At 37.2% G+C, this 18,335-nt stretch overlaps 3 protein-coding genes across 3 annotated transcripts in view; 2 read left to right on the top strand and 1 right to left on the bottom strand.

Moving 5' to 3' along the window:
* LOC122084165 overlaps window positions 1-7,389 on the top strand; it is a 16,043-nt gene extending 8,654 nt beyond the window's left edge. The window contains exons 3-4 of the mRNA XM_042652249.1: window positions 6,124-6,306; window positions 6,673-7,389. Coding sequence (XP_042508183.1) covers window positions 6,124-6,306; window positions 6,673-6,990 — 501 coding nt within the window. The 3' untranslated portion in view covers window positions 6,991-7,389. The remainder of the gene's footprint in view (window positions 1-6,123; window positions 6,307-6,672) is intronic.
* Window positions 7,390-8,653: 1,264 nt separating this feature from the next.
* LOC122084144 lies at window positions 8,654-11,398 on the top strand. The gene is made up of 3 exons (XM_042652223.1): window positions 8,654-9,043; window positions 9,270-9,391; window positions 10,787-11,398. Exons 1-3 carry the CDS (start codon window positions 8,911-8,913, stop codon window positions 11,105-11,107), a joined length of 576 nt encoding a protein of 191 aa, XP_042508157.1. The 5' UTR covers window positions 8,654-8,910; the 3' UTR covers window positions 11,108-11,398.
* A 376-nt stretch (window positions 11,399-11,774) lies between these two features.
* LOC122084145 (sm-like protein LSM1B) lies at window positions 11,775-17,112 on the bottom strand. The gene is made up of 5 exons (XM_042652224.1): window positions 16,527-17,112; window positions 15,407-15,475; window positions 15,200-15,315; window positions 15,034-15,096; window positions 11,775-13,002 (listed from the first exon to the last, which is right to left on the bottom strand). Exons 1-5 carry the CDS (start codon window positions 16,585-16,587, stop codon window positions 12,925-12,927), a joined length of 387 nt encoding a protein of 128 aa, XP_042508158.1. The 5' UTR covers window positions 16,588-17,112; the 3' UTR covers window positions 11,775-12,924.
* Between the last annotated feature and the right edge of the window lie 1,223 nt (window positions 17,113-18,335).

Genomic DNA, 18,335 nt, shown 5'->3' with positions numbered 1-18,335 from the left:
CCCTTTCTCTACACCCTGAATCTTGAATGGAGAAAAGGGAAGCTTGAATTGCATCTCTTCTTTTTTTTTTTTTTTTTTTTTTTTTTTTTTTTTTTTTTTTTTTTTTTTTTTTTTTTTTTTTTTTGTACTTTTACATGGTTGTGACTGACCTTTCATCTTCTCTGTGGGTGGTGTTCTCTCTCTGTAGTCTCTTCCATTTTGCTGCTTTTTCCTCTAAAGTTGAATTTCTTGTATTCTGGGTTGATCTCCTCTAAAGAACCAGTTGATCTTTCCTGAGTTTCACATGGTTCTGCTGATTCAGGAAGCGAGGATGATACTAAGAAACCTGATCTTCAAAAACCCAGGTCTGTTGGTGAGGTGGCCATTCGGCCTCATCATGGAATTACTGTGACAACGGTTATAAGAGTGATAACGGTCACAAGAAGGAGAAATTTGGGGGTGATTCCGTTGATTGGAAAAAGAGCCGTTTTTCAACGGATCTATTGGCTCTATAAAAGAGTTGGAAAATATACGAAGTTAATCAATAAGTTGGAGCCCCAAAAATCTGGCGCTATCTCCTTTTTTACTCTTCTCTTCTGTCTCAATAGTACAACAATGGTATTAGAGCTAAGGACGATCCACAATGTCGAACGGTGCCACGGCAATGGGGAATCATACAACTTCACCGCAAGATCCGATAGACTGGCCAGGTCTTGAGTTTGCCCAGTTCGGCGCGGGGTGATTCTGGGGAGTGGAACTGGCGTTTCAGTGCCTGGAAGGTGTGGTGAAGACAGAGGTCGTGTATTCTCAGGGTCACGCCATCGATCCCACCTACCAACAGACCGACTGCTCCGTCACTGGAAAGGATGTCACGGCCGGCGCTGGTCTACAAAAGCTACAACTCCTCTTCGAAAAGAGAAACCGGTGCTTCCAGATGCAGAAATCAGATCTGAAGAATCGGTAGATCTAGATGCAAAGATCACTTTGGACACTCATCGAGAGGCAATCCTGGTCGCCGAGTGCATCTGCACTTTCCTCTTTGTCTTTACCGGAGTCGGCACTGCCATGACTGTCTATCTATCCTCTACTGGATCGATCAGTTGCTAGCATCTTCTTGCTTCTCCCGCTATTGTGAAAGTAATCTCATCGTCGCCGACCGCCACTGCCGACCGTTGTCTTTATCTACATTTGGGTCGGTACAATGTCTTGTTTTTCCAGACACGCCAGAGGTAAGTGATGACCTTTCATTATCATTATAGAGGGCCACTTACAATTTATAATTATATAATATTGTTTGTTACTTATATAATATTAAATATGCATGATCACATGGGTTCACTTACTATTGTATTGTTTGTTATTTATACAATATTATTATAAATATTATAATGGTCCGGTAACTTATCTTATATGAACAATTGTAATTTATTTTACAATCATAATGGTGCCATTTTTACTAGTTCTGTCATATATAACAATGTCTGTCCACTTACAATTTCATTTAATATTTTATTATTATTATTTTTTAAAATAATATTGAATATGCTGCTATTAGAGTTTTATATATGAAGTGGAGATGCACTTCTAATGTTCTTCACATGCATAAGTGGTTGCATTCAAGATATTGAATGGCAATCTTAATTTGAAATCCTGTTTTTCGTTATCATCTTGGCATTATAATGTCCTTATTATAGGTTGATATGTTTTGGAATTGTGAAAGATATTGTGTATTAAGAGTTTATATGTTGAATGTATTCTTATTATGTTTTATATGTTCTAGAGATTATGGATCTTATTAAAAATGATCTTATAGCCCATAATAGGTCTCTGATGTATTTCCTTTTGGATTATTCAACCCAAAAGGAAAGTGTCAAACATTTTGATTTTTTAAGCATATTCATAAATTTCATGGGGTATATATATATATATATATATATGTTAAAGGTTTGATGAGTTGGTTTGGGTCATTTACGTGACACCACCTTCATGGGCTTTATGGATTGGCAATTATTTTCCATTATAGTACTTTGAGTCAAGGTAGACTCTTATTATGGGAATGTACTATGTTTTGGTCTATGTTTTGGTCGATGATCACCTCTAGCCATAGTTTTGGTTTGGCGGGAAAAATATTTGTATTCTAATACTAACTAGATGGTGGAAAAATACTCAGTCATGATTGAGGTTAGACTGGACTTGATATCCGTTAGAACCATATGACGTGATTGCTTGATAGTCTATTCAAGTGGACCAATTGTTAGACCACATGGTCTTGGTATGCCAATTATAATATATCGATGCAATCATTTTATTAAATGTTATTTTTTCTTGCATCATTTTCAGTGATAATATATGTTCAATGGAATTTTTTGGAACTTATTGATATATTTAGTTGGTAATCTCATATGATCTGTCCGAGTTTATTTTGTCTACTTTTAGCAAGACAAGCTTAGTAGTCTAATATATTGAATATATATTAGCTTTTCATTACAAGTGGTATTGGAAGTATCAAAGTTAATGATGGGTCATGTTATGTATCATTTTTGGTAAATGATCATTGTTAGCTATGTTATTGGATTTACCATTGGATTTTTGTGAATGAATTGAGGAGATTTGTTCAGTTGAACCCAATCTTTGTTCACCTAGTGAATCAATGGAAGGTCTGACATGAAATATGTCTTGATGCAAATGACTTTAGTGTTAAGGTAGAAATTAATCATATTCGTTAATAAAACATCCAATTGACTTATGGACTTCCAATGCCAGTTAAGTTTTTTTTTTTTCGATGTCGAAAATGAGTTAATCGACATGTTACTAAGTTGACAAAATGACTTTGGATGTTAGGAAAAGGCTGGAAATCAATGCAATCTTTGTATTGGAAACTTTTTTTTAAAGCTTAGTTATTATGGTTGTTCAAGCAAAATGAGCCTGACGATCCGATTTTTGTACGGATCTTGTGGATTATGCTTAAAGTTTTATTTTTGTGCATTTGCATGGGATTATTTATGATATGAGATCTGAAATTGATAATATGCAATGGAAGGTGGTTGGGATTTGAAATTATGCTGACATATAGAACTTTGATTTCGGAAAAGCCCAACATTATGGAGTGTTTTTCCATGGATTTATGTTATTGCATAATTAGATTAAACCTTATGAATTAGGGGTAGGCAGGAAGCCAAACTTAGAAAATCTAAAGAAGTAGGGATTAGTAGCCCATGTACAAATGCCTGTGTCATAAAGGAAAGAGTTGGATTCTTGAACAACCAGATGCAAGTTCATCTGATATCCTTAATGATCAAAGGGATTAGGTTCTATCACCCTGAAAAGTGGTAATTGAGAGTCGTGATGCGAAATTTCTAGAGAAACTAGAAGAGGAACCGTTGTAGGAGGATCTAGAACCCCTGCATGTCATTGACAATGACTACGATGTTGACCATCAAGAGGAACCAAGAATTTTTTCTATCAAGGAATCCAAGCTCTTGAAGATCAAGTTGATCATCAAGGACAAGACCCGGAGCCGAGGGTAAGTGGGAGTAAAAGAAATAGAGTACCCCCAGCTTATTTAGATGACTATTACCTTTAATTATGTCAATCATCTTGTCATACAATTGACACAGATGTGGAAGAAGTAGTCGATCTCGTAACCTATAGTGAAGCGATGAAATCGCAAGAATTAGGTGAATGGTGGAATGCCATGTGGGAGGAAATTGTTTTTATGAAAACTTATGACCTACAAGAGGTAGAAATTTCAAAGTTTGAAATGTGTACAAAGAAGATGGGTCTGTTGATAAATTCGAGGCACAGTTAGTTGCAAAAGGATATACACAGAAAGGTAGGAATAAACTACTAGGATATTTATTTGTCGGTAGGGAAATTTGCCTCTATTAGATTGTTTTTGACACTTGTTGAACATCTGGACTTAGAGTTGTTCCAAATGGATGTCAAAAATGCTTTTCTCAATGGTGAGTTGGAAGAAATTGTACACTTATGCGACAACCTAAAGGTTTTCGAGGAATGGGACAGGAAAATATTGTATATTGGTATATACTTTGTCTTAATGTTCATGGTATTTAAATGATCCGTTAATTAGGATTCAAAGTTGTCAAATTGGACAACTGTATATATATTTTGAAGACTGGGAGTAGCTGGAAATGACTTGGAGAGAACTAAGTACGAACTCAGTGATCGATTTGAAATGAAGGATATAGGGAAACATCTATAACGAAGATTGTGTTTGAGTCAGGAAACCTGTGTTGAAAAGATTTGGGATGCAGAATAGCAATCCCTTAGTAACTCCAATAGCATTGGGAATGACCTTATCAAAAGGTGGTCCTCAAGAAGGACAGTAAAAGTTGAATGTACCTTATGCTCAGGCAGTAGGTAGTTTTCTGGACGTGATGTTGTGTATACGACCGGATTTGGCTTTTCCAGTTGGTTTGGTAAATAGATACCAAAGTAATCTTGGATCTGCCCATTGGGAAGCTGTGAAAAGGATTATGATATATATTAAAGGAACTAAACACTTGAAATTGTGTTTTCAAGCGGAAAAGCTTGAGGTTATTGGATACTTTGATGATGACTTCGGAGGTGATAGAGATTACTCTAAGTCCACCTCTGGTTATGTGTTTATATATGGAGGTGCAATAGTTTCTTGGGGTAGCAAGAAACAAGGGTGTGTTGGTAGGCACCCACTGGAAGCTGAGTATGTTGCTTGTAATATGGTACTCATGCAGTCTAGATAAGACGTTTGTTAAATGAATTTGGGCTGGATCTTGTAATTAGACCAGTGGAAATAAATTTGGGCTGGATCTTGTAAATGGACCAGTGAAAATATTCTGTGATAATCAAGCCGTAATAACTCGAAGGGGAAACATATAGAAATATGTAGTGGCACTATATTCGAGATATAGTAGGAAAAGGTGAAATTAAAGTAACCTATGTACCTGCGAGCGATACTGGGCCGATCCCCTCACAAAGGGAATTCATGTGGAAGCTTATGTTAAGCATGTAAATTTAATCGGACTTAGGGTTATCTAATTCTGGAATTGAAACTAAGTGCTCGGAATATATAAGGGACTTAGGTCGGTCTAAGTCTGGAATTGGAACTGAATGTTCCTTGTCATGACGATCAAAATTTTATGAATATTATTCATGGAAAATTGAATGGAAATGTTTCTTGAAAATGGGAATGGAAATAGTTCCTGGAAATAGGAATGGAAATGGTTCCTGGAAATGTCATGACGAATGTTTCAGAAAATGGGAACTTGTAATGTGAAAGTAATTCCTGAAAATTGGGAATGTAAATGGAATTTGAACTATATGTTCGGAATAAATAATGGACTTAGATCTCTAAGTTTGGAATAGGAACTAAAGTTCCTTATCATGACAATGTTTTTTATTGCCCCTGAAAATGGGAGCGGAAATTGAAATGTCATGATGGATGCCCCTGGAAATGAAAGTGGAAATTGAAATATCATGATAGATCATTCCTAGAAATAGGAACGGATATCTAGGAACGGAAATGAAAATATCATCATGATCCTGGAAATTGAGAAACATGAATGGAATTTTTCATAATGTTGGTTCTTAAAAATGAGAACGGAAAATGTGAATTCGGCCAGAATGGCCAAGTGGGAGATGTTGGTGAGGTGGCCATTCGGCCTCATCATGGAATTACTGTGATAACGGTCACAAGAAGGAGAAATTTGGGGGCGATTCCGTTGATTGGAAAAGAGCCGTTTTTCAACGGATCTATTGGCTCTATAAAAGAGTTGGAAAATATACGAAGTTAATCAATAAGTTGGAGCCCCAAAAATCTTGCGCTATCTCCTTTTCGACTCTTCTCTTCTCTCTCCATAGTACAACATTATCTGCCATGTGGCAGATGGGATTGTGCGTAAATTTTCTGTAAGGGTAGACCCCAAGGTCCCTTGCTTTGAAAATCTAGGGACTATGGGAGGGTTCATGGACATACACAGTTAAATAATTCAAGGATTCATTGTCATGCATGGGAGGGCATTTGACTGAATTTGGTCTGAAATTTGATGTGGCTAATCCGTAAGGTGTACAACTGACCTAGTTGTCAGTTGGCCAAAACCAAATGCTCATGTGGCTCAAAATGGTGGACCCGAATCGTGTAAATGAAAATTTGCCCTTTTGTTTTTTGTGTTTGACATCTTACCATCTAACAAGAGTTTATTTGCAGACAAAGTAGGTCGTCCAATCAGCACAGCCATTTACTTCTTGCTGCCAGCTGGGAGCGTTGCATGTCTCCATCGTATACCATGTGCAGAAACCTTTCATTTTTACATGGGAGAACCTCTCACTGTAAGCTGACTTGTAATGTTCTCCTTAAGTGAATTTGGTATGTCGTACCCACAATCCATGTAGATGGCTAATCTGTCCATATTATTCTCTTGCTGGAGAGTAATCAGAAGGTACCTCTCTCTGGTGAGGACTTTCTTCTAGCAACTGATTTCTTAGTTTTGAGTATATGGCTTATCAGAGAGGTGGTCCATTGATTCGAATGCTTAAGGTTGGTTGACCCATCTGTTCAGATTGTGGGTATGCTTTTTTTATTTTTTTTAGAATCACTCATTGAAGAAGCAGACTTGTTAATGCGAAGACAAGTTGCATTTTGGTGTAATGAACATGTTGTTCCTCACCCACCTCCCAATGCAACCTTTCCTTCAGGTATTGGTGCTTAGAGAAGATGGAGTGACGAAGATGACTGTACTGGGTCTTGACCTGGAAGCTGGTGAGCGACCACAGTACACAGTACCTCCTAATGTTTGGTTCGGTACATATCCAACAAAGGATATATCTGTATCTCCAGATGGTAACTTTATCAAGGCTCCAAGAAGGGATGCTGAGAACCACTACTCTCTTGTTGGAGTCACTTGTGCACCAGCGTTTCAATTTCAGGACCCTGAATCAGCAAATTGTTTGGAACTTATTGCACGTTTTCCTGAAATGGAGTTCTTGATCTCTTACCTCACATCCCATAACTGAAGATTGTCCGGATTATAGTTGTGGGAACCTAATATTTTGGTCATGTTTGCCTCATATATTGTATGTGTTTCTTTTGGTGGTTGCTGCATAGTGCTCAAGTTGCATAGTCAACAATGAACCACAAGGAACAGGGCGCCGCACATGGTTAGTGCACCTACAAGCAATAAAAATATGATTACAGAACCTAGTGGAAATCTTGTTGCAGGGGAATCACAATGCCTATGAATGGAGTACTATCTGTTCATCAGAAACAGTTCCAACCAAGTAAAGAAAGTGGAGCAAATCAGTTGAAATTTGAATCTACATTGTTTATCTTTCATGATGGATATTATCAATGTGCAGAAAACATTGCTTGCCAGGTTGATGCATTTGGGAGATTAATTTTTTTTTTCTTATTCATCTTGGATTTCATGAATCACTGACATTTGGTGGTGAGCAAACAAATAACCATTAGTTGCCATAAAAAGAAAGAGATGATGAACCATTAATTGAGGTAGGATTTAGTGGATCCATGTGACTTGCCAATAATGCTTGGGATGAACTTCAAAAATGATGTGGATGTGATATTAGGTACTACAGAAAATTATGGTTTTGGGAACTGGATCTATACACACACACACAAGATACCAACTCCAACTTCAGTATCAAAGACAGACCATGCGGCCTTCACGATTTCAGCCTCTGCCGTATAGAGTCCTGGGGATGTAAATGATTTGGATTGGATGTGTTTGGATCTGGATATTTCCGGATTGGATATGGATATAAATCAAATTTGGATTTTTTAACAATCTGTTTACTCTTTGATTTGTGTAATTCGGATCTTCCACCTCTCCCCCCTCCCACTCCCCCTCACCCTCCCAAATGAATATAATTTGCTCTTAATCTATCTTTCTAAGTTGTTTTAACTATTTTTCTCATTCTCTAGAATCTATTTAAACTTCAAGAACTCTTAAAATCATTAATTGATTATTTAACCGGATTAGATAATTATTTTTCTGATAATTCAGATTTAAATTTAGATACCCTTTGATCGGATACAGATGCCCCTAAACAGATATGAATGCGAATTTGAATTTGGATTTGGTCTATCCATTTACATCAACATGGATAGATAGATAGTAAAATTTTCTTGGAATATTTATGGTAATCACTCCATCAGATCAAGATTTAATCAAATTCTGAATTCATGATAACTAAATACTGAATCGATTCAAATGGCCTGAGAGTCATCTATGCTCCAAGTCTGGACACTTGAGACACATGATGGATCTGGCTGTCCCATATCAAATCATAAGTTTAAAGGTCGACCACAGATCTATGAAGGAGTCAACAGGGGTCATGATCGCACTTGGGAAACAAAGAAATTGGTACAAATCAACAACCTATGCACTTGAGATAAGTATTGATATCTTTTGGATGGAGTCTTAGACCACTTGTCACCAGAGCTCTAGTAAATCTTATAAACTAATATAAAAAAAATGAGAGGTAGACTTATAATCTCTTTATTGGAGGAGAGTCTTCTCTTGCAAAAATAATAAATGAGAAAAAGAAAGTTGTCTCGTTCCGTGTTCGCGTGGGGGTGACTAAACAGCAGGGACTAAGAACATGTGAAATCTCATTACTGTTGATACCCTATTACACCTCTTTATTGACCACCCATTTTGATGTAGAGACTGTACGTCCAGACAGCAATCTCTTGCCCCAAAACTAATATTAAAAAATGAGAGGGAGAGCTCCTTTTTCCCACTGTATTTCTGTGATTACCACTACTACTTACCCCTTCTTGAAGGATTTGGAAACTATAGAGTCTTGATAGAGCAGCAGAAGAAACAGGTGAAGCCGTGAAGTCAAAGTGAAAGTGTGAGAGAAACAATTGAAAGATTGGTTTGTCGTTTCAGAGGTGAGCACTGCGGAGCTAAAATGAATCCAGACAAGAAGGCTTCTGAGATTGCGGCGCTATTGAATCTGCAGCCTCACCCGGAAGGAGGTTTCTACTCTGAAACCTTCAGAGATTCCTCAATTACTCTCCTCAAGTCGCAACTTCCACCCGAATGTAAGTAGGAGAGAAACTCTTCATTAAGACCCAAATTCTCAATCGTGAATCATCGATTTGTCTATTAAATGATTTTTCTCCTTGATTTTTTCTTAAATTTAGCATTTATGTGGTATAATACTCATCTGGGCGTTGAATGTTTTCCAATTTCATTACCACCCCTAAATCTCAATACCTGGAACTTGAAAATTGGCTTGATCGATTCTGATCTTGGAATTAATTGCAGTCAAGGTTGATCGCCCCGTCAGCACAAGCATTTACTTCTTGCTGCCATCAGGGAGTGCCTCACGCCTCCATCGTATTCCATCTGCAGAAACCTGGCATTTTTACATGGGAGAACCTCTCACGGTATGGACGAACTTCTCTTCACTTCCTTTTTAATGAATTAGTGATCTTCACCCACTGTTCAAGTAGATGACTCGACGATCTAATTTAGTTATTCATGGATGGGATCAGGAGATCAATCAACCAATATGGATGATGATATTTTTTGGTGCTATATCTAGTTCCTCAATTCCGAAGTTATAGTTTATATAAGATTGTGAAGGTTGTTGGAGTAGCCATCTGGTAGCGGGTATAGATGATCTCTTTTATTTCCAGGAAATTGGTATATGAAATTGTAAATCTATTCACATATAGTTTCCTACTTTCTTCTTTTCATTTATTGATGAACAAAATCAATCCATTGTATAAAATTCATGAAAGAAGCAAGCAAAGAATGGTAAAAGATGATCCAAAATAAGCGACTGAGTGGGATAAAAATATAATGATCTCTCCAAGGGCCTCATATGAGGCATAACCCAAGAGATCAACCACCCTCTGGCAGAAGAGGAGTACACCTTGAGTACCAAACTCTGTAGTTCTCTGTATCCTAGTGTTTTTAGACTAAAGGTAACAGCCATGAGCTGCTCTGCGTGAATCACTCAGTAATTGAGTATTGAGATCTGACAGTACATTTACAAACAACAATTTTCAAAGCTTAGTAGGCCCATATTTCTATAGGAGGTCTCATGAAACATTGGATAAGTAACGAGAAGTCTCCAGCTGTGGTGATAAAAGCAATGTTCCAACAATTTCCGCCCTCTCCTGAATGATGTTATCTTGTGATATTTCCTGATTCACAGTGAGCCGTCCTTATGACTGAAATTTCCATAATCTGTTGAATAGTCATATGCAAATAAAGAAACCCTATGTTCCTATCCTCTCTTATACTTGTATTTACCACCGATATGATTTCTCCAGAGGTTAGTGCTTGACCAAAGGCAAAGACACTGAAGCACTGCAAGAATCCATTCATATTCTATGGCTACATTCATTGTTGGTAAGAGAGATTTGAAAAAAAAATGGGCTCCATTTGGATGAGAGATCCATTGTAATTAGCTGAACTAAAAGATGGATTGAGTGATTTCCTATGTACTGAGCACAATGAACAAATTTGTGATGCAGCAAAGAAAATTCCATCTTTGTGTCTCCTTCAACAAATTTGGACATGACCATAACAAATATACTTATGTCATTCGGCAATTGATTATTATTATTATTATTTTTTTTACATTTGTTGCCAATATAATGCTTTTCTGTTATAACTTCGATTTGCAATACATCAACTATAGGAAGAGATGAAGCACAAAATATTGTATGTAGGAAGCACAAAATATTGTATGTAGGAAGATTGTTGTCAGCTTGCTTGATATGAACCTCACTTTGCTTCCCCCTTCTAAATATGTATGACCATTCTATCAGGTACTGGAGTTGAGCGACGATGGCCACATCAAGATGACCACCCTGGGGCTTGACCTAGGAGTGGGCCAGCGACCCCAATACACTGTACCTCCAAATGTGTGGTTTGGTTCATATCCAACTAGGGATGTTGAAATTTCACCAGATGGTAACTCATTAGTTATGGCTCCACAAAGGGATGCGGAGAACCACTTCTCCCTCGTTGGGTGCACCTGCTCTCCAGCTTTCCAGTTTGAAGATTTTCAGTTGGCAAAACGCAATGAGCTGATTGCAAGTTTTCCAAAACTGGAGTCTCTGATCGCGTACCTGACCTTTCCCAACTGATCAATGTGCAGGCAGCAGTAATGAAATCTGGATTGAATGCTTGAGTTCTGTTCGAAAAACATTTTATGAACTCACTTCCTTTCTCTCTTCCAACCAAGACATGGCCACAAACAAAACCACCCTCCAATGGCTATTGTTTGTCACAGAGGACTTTCACCAATGCCTATTCGCATTGGGGATGGATATGGTTCTCCTACTGGATGGACAGTATCATAATCTTAATCACATGGCCACCACTGTATTGGACTATTTGCTTTATTTTGCACAAGTATTACAGATTTTCATACTTAAGACATGTCAACCAAACTGCCACATGAGGTGCATCCACTAATGGCAGAATGATCTCAAAATCCGAAATTTTCAGGGGAGAAAATCTGATTCTCATTCACCTCCATAATATGAAGAATGAATGGGGAATTTTTATCATGCACTGTTCTATAAGCTCGTACCTCTGTATCCTTGAATCTAACAATTACCCATCTTAACACATACATGTTCTCCTGCATTTACAAGCAATCGTAGCTAGGCTGTGGGCAATAGTAACAATGGTTTCTTGCTACAAATTAAGAAGTCACACTTGATTTTGGGCACATTGTCCATCCCCATGAAAAAGCATAGATCCAACCATTACAGCTTAAATGCCAGATAAAGTACCGGGGGGAAGGTATGGAAAACAAAATGGATATTGATCAAGAGAAATGTGTATACAATCTCCAATTCCAAATGATACACACTCGTTCTGATTGGGAACAATAGTATTGCCTTTGCTGATGAAACTCTACATCATACTCAATTGCCACTGAGGTAAAGCGCAAGAGACAATTGAGAGAACATACAAGCTCAAGTGCTCAACTGAGAGAGAGAGAATTTTTTTTTTTTTTGGTTTAACACAGAATTGAAGTCGAGAACCTTTGGATCTGCGGGGTCTGGAGTCTGGACTCTAGGCTGTCAATTACCAGGGAAGCACTGAAGCAGAGCTGGAAGATTTTAAGTACATACGTATAACCAGCATATAGTAGTGGTACTAGACTACCACCATAGAAGTATAGTACTACAAAGTGGAAACAATGGCTGTACAACATAAGTTTCTGCATATGGAGATCCATGGCACTGACCTTAATCTAACACAGTTCACACTGCATATCATGGCACATGCTATCCAGAGAATTATTTAACCTGCTGCACGTCAACAGATAGTCCTTACTCGTAAAGAGTTTCATGTTACAGTGGAATGGAAATATCATAATTCATAAAAGGTCCTTTCCAAGGTCTGAAATGCTCTGCAAAGCCCACCACTTTCCTCTACAATTTGACATTAGTGAGGAAGCCAAGGGTGCCCACATACAGCGATTGTGAAAAATGTTCTTAAGGGTAAACAATTTCACCATAAACCAATATTATATTCCTCACCCCAAAACCAAGTTGTAATACTTGTATCTCCCCTCACCCCAAAAACCAATTTGTAATCTTACATTCCAATCAGATATCGCAAGGTACCTTCTCTCCCATCAACCTTCTCGTCAACTACCACCACATGAAGCAAGCCATCACCTTTGTTTTTAAATACTATAACAACTTGATACATCCATCCACATGTTAAATTCACTCTTCAGAATTGTCAAAAACCAGAGGGGAGGACAACATTCCATTCATCCAAATTCATGAGGGTTGGAACAACAGGTAGGAGGAAGGGGGTAAAAAACCCTCTTCCCTGATGATCGATCTTCTCTGGAAGCACCCAACTGCGATAATATTTGCAGACATGGCATTTAGTCACTGGACAAAAATTGAGGACCAAATGTTGCATGGATATATTGTCAATCCAAATCAAGGAACTCCATCCTCTTTCTCATGGAGCCTTTAAGATCTGTAGCATCCCTTTCCGCTTTCTGTGCCTGCAGATATGTGGCAACAGTATACACTAGTTATAGATAGCCATAAATATTTGCAAAAGCAAAGATCAAATGGATGGTCAAAACCCACACTCATCCCATATATGACACCAAAGTTTCCCATGACAAAAATAAGGCACTGTAATGGACATGCAGCAGCTTTGCAGAAAATTCTGAATGGCAACCACATCTTTAAATTAGTTGGCCAAGTTCCTGACCATGAATAAAAAAGAAGGCAACTACGAAGCACTTGGCTATTCGATACATCCAACCCATAAGGAGAGCTCATCAGAGCCTCTTCAATGTTATGGGCCAACTGCTAGAGACATCCTTATATGTGGGTTATGCGATAAACAAAGAGTATATAATAACAATAATAATGTATTTCCAACTCAAATTACCAAGATAGGGTCTACTAATTTTCTGAATATAATTTCCAACACCAAAATTAGTGGTTTTAGATAGAACAAATTTTTTTTTTTTGGGTAAAAGAGAGAACTCCTTTTTTTAGGTAGTAAAGATAGAACTTCTGATAGTAAAGGCTTTGGTGGGCAGGAAATATATCACAGGATACCATCATATAGTCACAAAATATGCCATATATAAACTTCAACTGCCAAGACAAACAAGGAAATTGTTTTAATTTGACAAAAACAGAATTCCTTAAATGAGAAAAACCTAAAGCATGGCTTGGAACAATCAACTAATACTCACGTATGTGAAATCTTTGATTAAAGACAGTTGCCTATACACCTCAGATCTCTGAAAGGTGGTAAATGCCACAACAGATTATCCAGAACCTCAGATCTCATTCCTCAAGAAGATGAATGGCAAGAGAAAAGCACAAAAGCTTTCCCCTCTCCCTTGCAAAAAAACACCCTAGAATAGCATTTGCTGCATTTCTTAAAGACTGTCCACTTTGAGTTTCTTAGTTGTTCCTAAAATCTCAGTCCATCCCAAGAATTTAGGGCATGAATTTTGGTTGTTTTTCCATTTTTTTATCTCATCAAGTCACACTAATGCCGACTGAGAATCCATGCCAAAAATGAAGACAAACTTGCAAATAACTTAGAGAAAGGGGGAAGTTAGATAGTAAGACTGCTTTTGATCCCAGGTCAGGGTTTGCCTTCCACTGACTCTGCCAGCAAAGCACCAGCATCCGTATATGATTATCTTTTGTTCACTATCTCATCCATTCGCTTTTCCTTATCTGCGCTACCCACCAAATGTTTCCCTTTATGATGAGGAAAATTATTGCCACCATCCATTATAACTATCCTGCAGCTATTTGTCTCTACTCCCTACCAAATTCTAGTAACCCGACCCCCTCCATCTTCTCCCAGCACATGTCCCCTTGCTGATCTAGTCCCTTCCGCAAGCATGAAAAAAATATATTCCCCCGCAGTTCTGGCAAAAGCTATAATTGCATAAATTTTGCCTACACTACAATAATGTTAACCATTTGAGGGACCTAAAATGGTCAATTCAGAATAGCAGAATGTTGAGCAGTTGAGAAGCATCACGTAGATAAACTCAGTGTGGTGGAGATGAGGATGTTGCAATGGATGTGTGGCAAAACTAATAAGGATAAGGTAAGGGATGATATTAGAGCTGATTTGGGAGTAGCTCCGATACATGATAAGCTACGAGTTCCATCACTCATCTGTTCTAACTGAAACTTAGAACAATCCGAGGACCGAGTATCAACCTCATCAAATCCAATGATCCAATTAAGAAAGGACCGACTTTCAAGAGAAACCTGAATCTTCTTTCTTGTATACCAATTTCTCTTCTTTCATACACAGTAAAAGTGGTGGATCTATGCTTAACCATTGTGTCGACACATTTGCATCATAACACAAACAGGTCTTGAATCTTATACCAGTAAATGGATTTGTTCCTCCAACAAACTTCATTCAGATTTTTTTTTTTTTTTTTTTGATAAGTAAATATTTATTTATTTACTTCATCAACAAGGCAACTATACCCAACAAAAAGAGTGGGAGAAAGAGAAGCTGCCATAGAAACCCTTACCCTTCTTATTTCTGCAGCTGACACACGAGTCATATGTGGGGGAAGCTCTTCCCTCTCAAGGTCCTGTCCAAACAACAGGAAAAAAAAAAAAAAAAAAAAATTTAGGATAACATGCAAGGGCTAGTTCCTGCAACAATAAATAAAATAGTAACTAGATTTCTCATACCAGCTCACCAATTAAGACAACATTCTCCCCACGAATTACATAGAGACCTAAGGGAATGTCACAATAAAGATCACCAACAATCACCCGTTCACAAGCACCTTCAAGAACAGCATTGGCTGTATACAATGAATGAGATTGAAAAGTCAATTAATGAGGAAGAAGAGGTGCATGAAATTTCAGGAAATAAATGAGCTAATGGAATGATACCAAATTGATCGAAAGAGCGAAGTGTCCCCAACAGTTTTCGACCATCTCGCAGCAAAACAAGAAGTTTCTCTGTGAAATAAATAAATGAGCAGACAGTGTAAATTTGATATGAAATTTTTTGGGACTTTTCTCATTGGTAAAATTTTTAAACATTAGAAAACACAGATGAATTAGATTGGTCACCAACTATACTTCTGGCAAGGGAGAGGAGTAGAAAGTACTACCAGTCTGTTAATGACATCAGTTTCACATGTCGAACCCCAGCCATCCCATATAACACATGCACCAGTTCCATAAATTTCTCAATAAGAAAACAAGTGAGCGAGCTACACACATGTTACTTCAATAACCAATACCCTCCAAATCAACCATATGGTATAGGTTCAACTGTTCCAGTTTAACACTGATAAAATGAAAAAGCCAATCTCACAGTGACTGATATCACAATCGAATCAAATGCGATAAATAATCTCTATTTTTGTTGCCCTTACTGAATGGTTTCCATGCTCAGGGTCCCAAGTGTGCACCATTCGAAAAGGACGATCAGCTGGTTGGTGTCAAGCTAGTAAAACCCATGATGAAATGAGTACATGAAAACCCACGATAAAATGAGTGAATGAAAATGTTTCTTCCCCAAGCTTCATGGTAATGAAGAAAATCATCAACCTTTTTCTCAAAAACTGTGCTTTTTGGGTTTTCACACATTCATCGCCCCAAAATAATTTCATTTGTTAAAACACAGAAAATAAAGGGTAAGTTCAATGAACTCCAGAAATAAGAAATTCGCACAACTTGATTCTCTAATAAAGTACAAAGTAACCCCCAATTGCATGACTGTCCAATTGACTACCCCCGGCATATTTCAGAAAGAAACCCTGAAATTAAAGGACAGAGTAACCCCAATTGCATGACTGTTCAAGTGACTACCCCAGCATATTTCAGAAAAAATCCAAAGTAAAAAGTAACCCCCAATTGCATGACTGCCCCAGTGATAACCCCATCATATTTCTGAAAAAATCCACAGGGTAAACAATTCACAAGAGCTCCGGCACAAAACAAGATGCAACATAGATAGCCCAGAAGTCACAAGTAAGATTACTGAGAGACAGAGAGAGCTTACTGTCAAGGTAGCTCGCAAGAGATGTGGAGAGAAAGATATCTTCCGGGCCTGCCCAAGACATTGGGGTCAAACTTTTTCGGTATCCCAAAACTCCCCGAGAAACTCTTCAAAACCGTAACCAGTGGCATTGGCAGCTCGATTCTCCACTGACTCACCAACTCCCACACAACGAAATCCTCATTAAAGCACAAATATATAACAAAACTCAACCCTAATTTCAGATATGTTATTAGATATTAAATTAACAAAAACACTAAACTTGTTCAGTTAAGGACCGTAGAAGCAAAAACAAAGTAGTTAACCATCGGAATGAAGAATTTCAAGGTCTAAACAATTGAAACCAGTAGCCCCCAAAGAATCGAAAAGAGAAGTAAGTAGGTCTAAATTACATAGAGAAAGAGAGACAGAACAAGAGTAGACAAGGAACGAACAAAAGAGAGAACGAGAATAGGGATGTGAAAGATCAGAATTATGGTCTAGGTTTGGAGCTTTCGATCAGCGCCTGCAACTTCCTTTTCGCACTGATATCCCATTTCGCTCCTTCTCCTCATCGATTCAGATTTGAGAGAGAGAGAGAGAGAGAGTAAAAAGCCTTTCTCCAGAAGGAGGGTATTTATTAGATACGAAGAATAACTGATGGATCGGGTCATTATCCATATGCAATCCAAAAAGAGCCTACCAGGACAAATGTTAATCCCCGATCTAATCTTACTTAAATTTTAAAAAGTAGATCCAATTATTGAAACAATGGTGTAACCTGCACCAATTGCACTTTCTCTCCATTACCTTTGTGACAGCTCGGGGTAAAAAGCAGGCCAATATATCCAAGGGGGAATAAGTGCAGTTGCAAGATCCTCATTACTTTCCACGTGTCATCTAGATATTAAGTGGACATAAAAAATAGTTTAATAATCAGATTTTTTTTTTAAATAAGTGTTTATAAATTTTTAATCAACCACTGAAGGGTGAAGAGAATCTTTTCATCTATGATGATTTAATATTATATGATTTATGATTGGACTCATGAAACAATGAGTATTATTATTAACGCATCCCTTATTGTTGAAAGTCTAAAATATTTTTCTTTAATTGAAATAGTTGGTGAGATCTTGTTATTATGGTTGAAAAAAAATTTGATCTTAAGAAAAGAAAGTGGTTTAAAAAATAATAGTCATCTCGAATTTGGTTTAAGGCGAACCACATTGTTATCTTTGGTCATGTATAGTTGATACAATTATGATAGAAACAAGAAAAAGGGTAAAAAATAAAAGTTTATAGGGAAATTCTTACTTTTTTCCCCTTTGAGTATGAAATTTTTTTTTTTTTTTCTTCAATGAAAGTAAATCTTAACATTTCACATGCCTACTCAAAAAATATGTTTTTTTTTAAATAATAATAATAATATAATAATAAGTCATTTTCAAATTATTTTGAAACTATTTAATTTTTATATTAAATAAAATTTGATAATAAGATAAAGGCAATCAAAAAAAGGTTATAGCTTCTTGCTAACCCATTTTTGTGACAACAAAATGTGCCCTAAATTATACAACTTTCTTTATTTTTATTTGAAAAGTTAGAAAATTCCTTAAGAAAATAAGTTACAATGAAATGAATTCCACCACTTTTATTATGAAGCAGACTTGTGTATTCGAATCTTAATACTTTGGATTGAAAAAAATATTCCAACAATTTATGTTCATTTCATTTTGTGAGAATAGGAAAGATATAAGGCAGAAATTTTATTGTGTCTATGATTTTATAGAGAAAGGAATGCTATATGAAAAACCTCTAATTTTTGCCATGTGG

Source organism: Macadamia integrifolia, chromosome 7 (genome assembly GCF_013358625.1).
Source record: "Macadamia integrifolia cultivar HAES 741 chromosome 7, SCU_Mint_v3, whole genome shotgun sequence".
Lineage (NCBI taxonomy): Eukaryota > Viridiplantae > Streptophyta > Magnoliopsida > Proteales > Proteaceae > Macadamia > Macadamia integrifolia.
The sequence above is the reverse complement of the archived record's forward strand: the minus strand, read 5'-3'. Positions and strand labels throughout refer to the sequence as shown.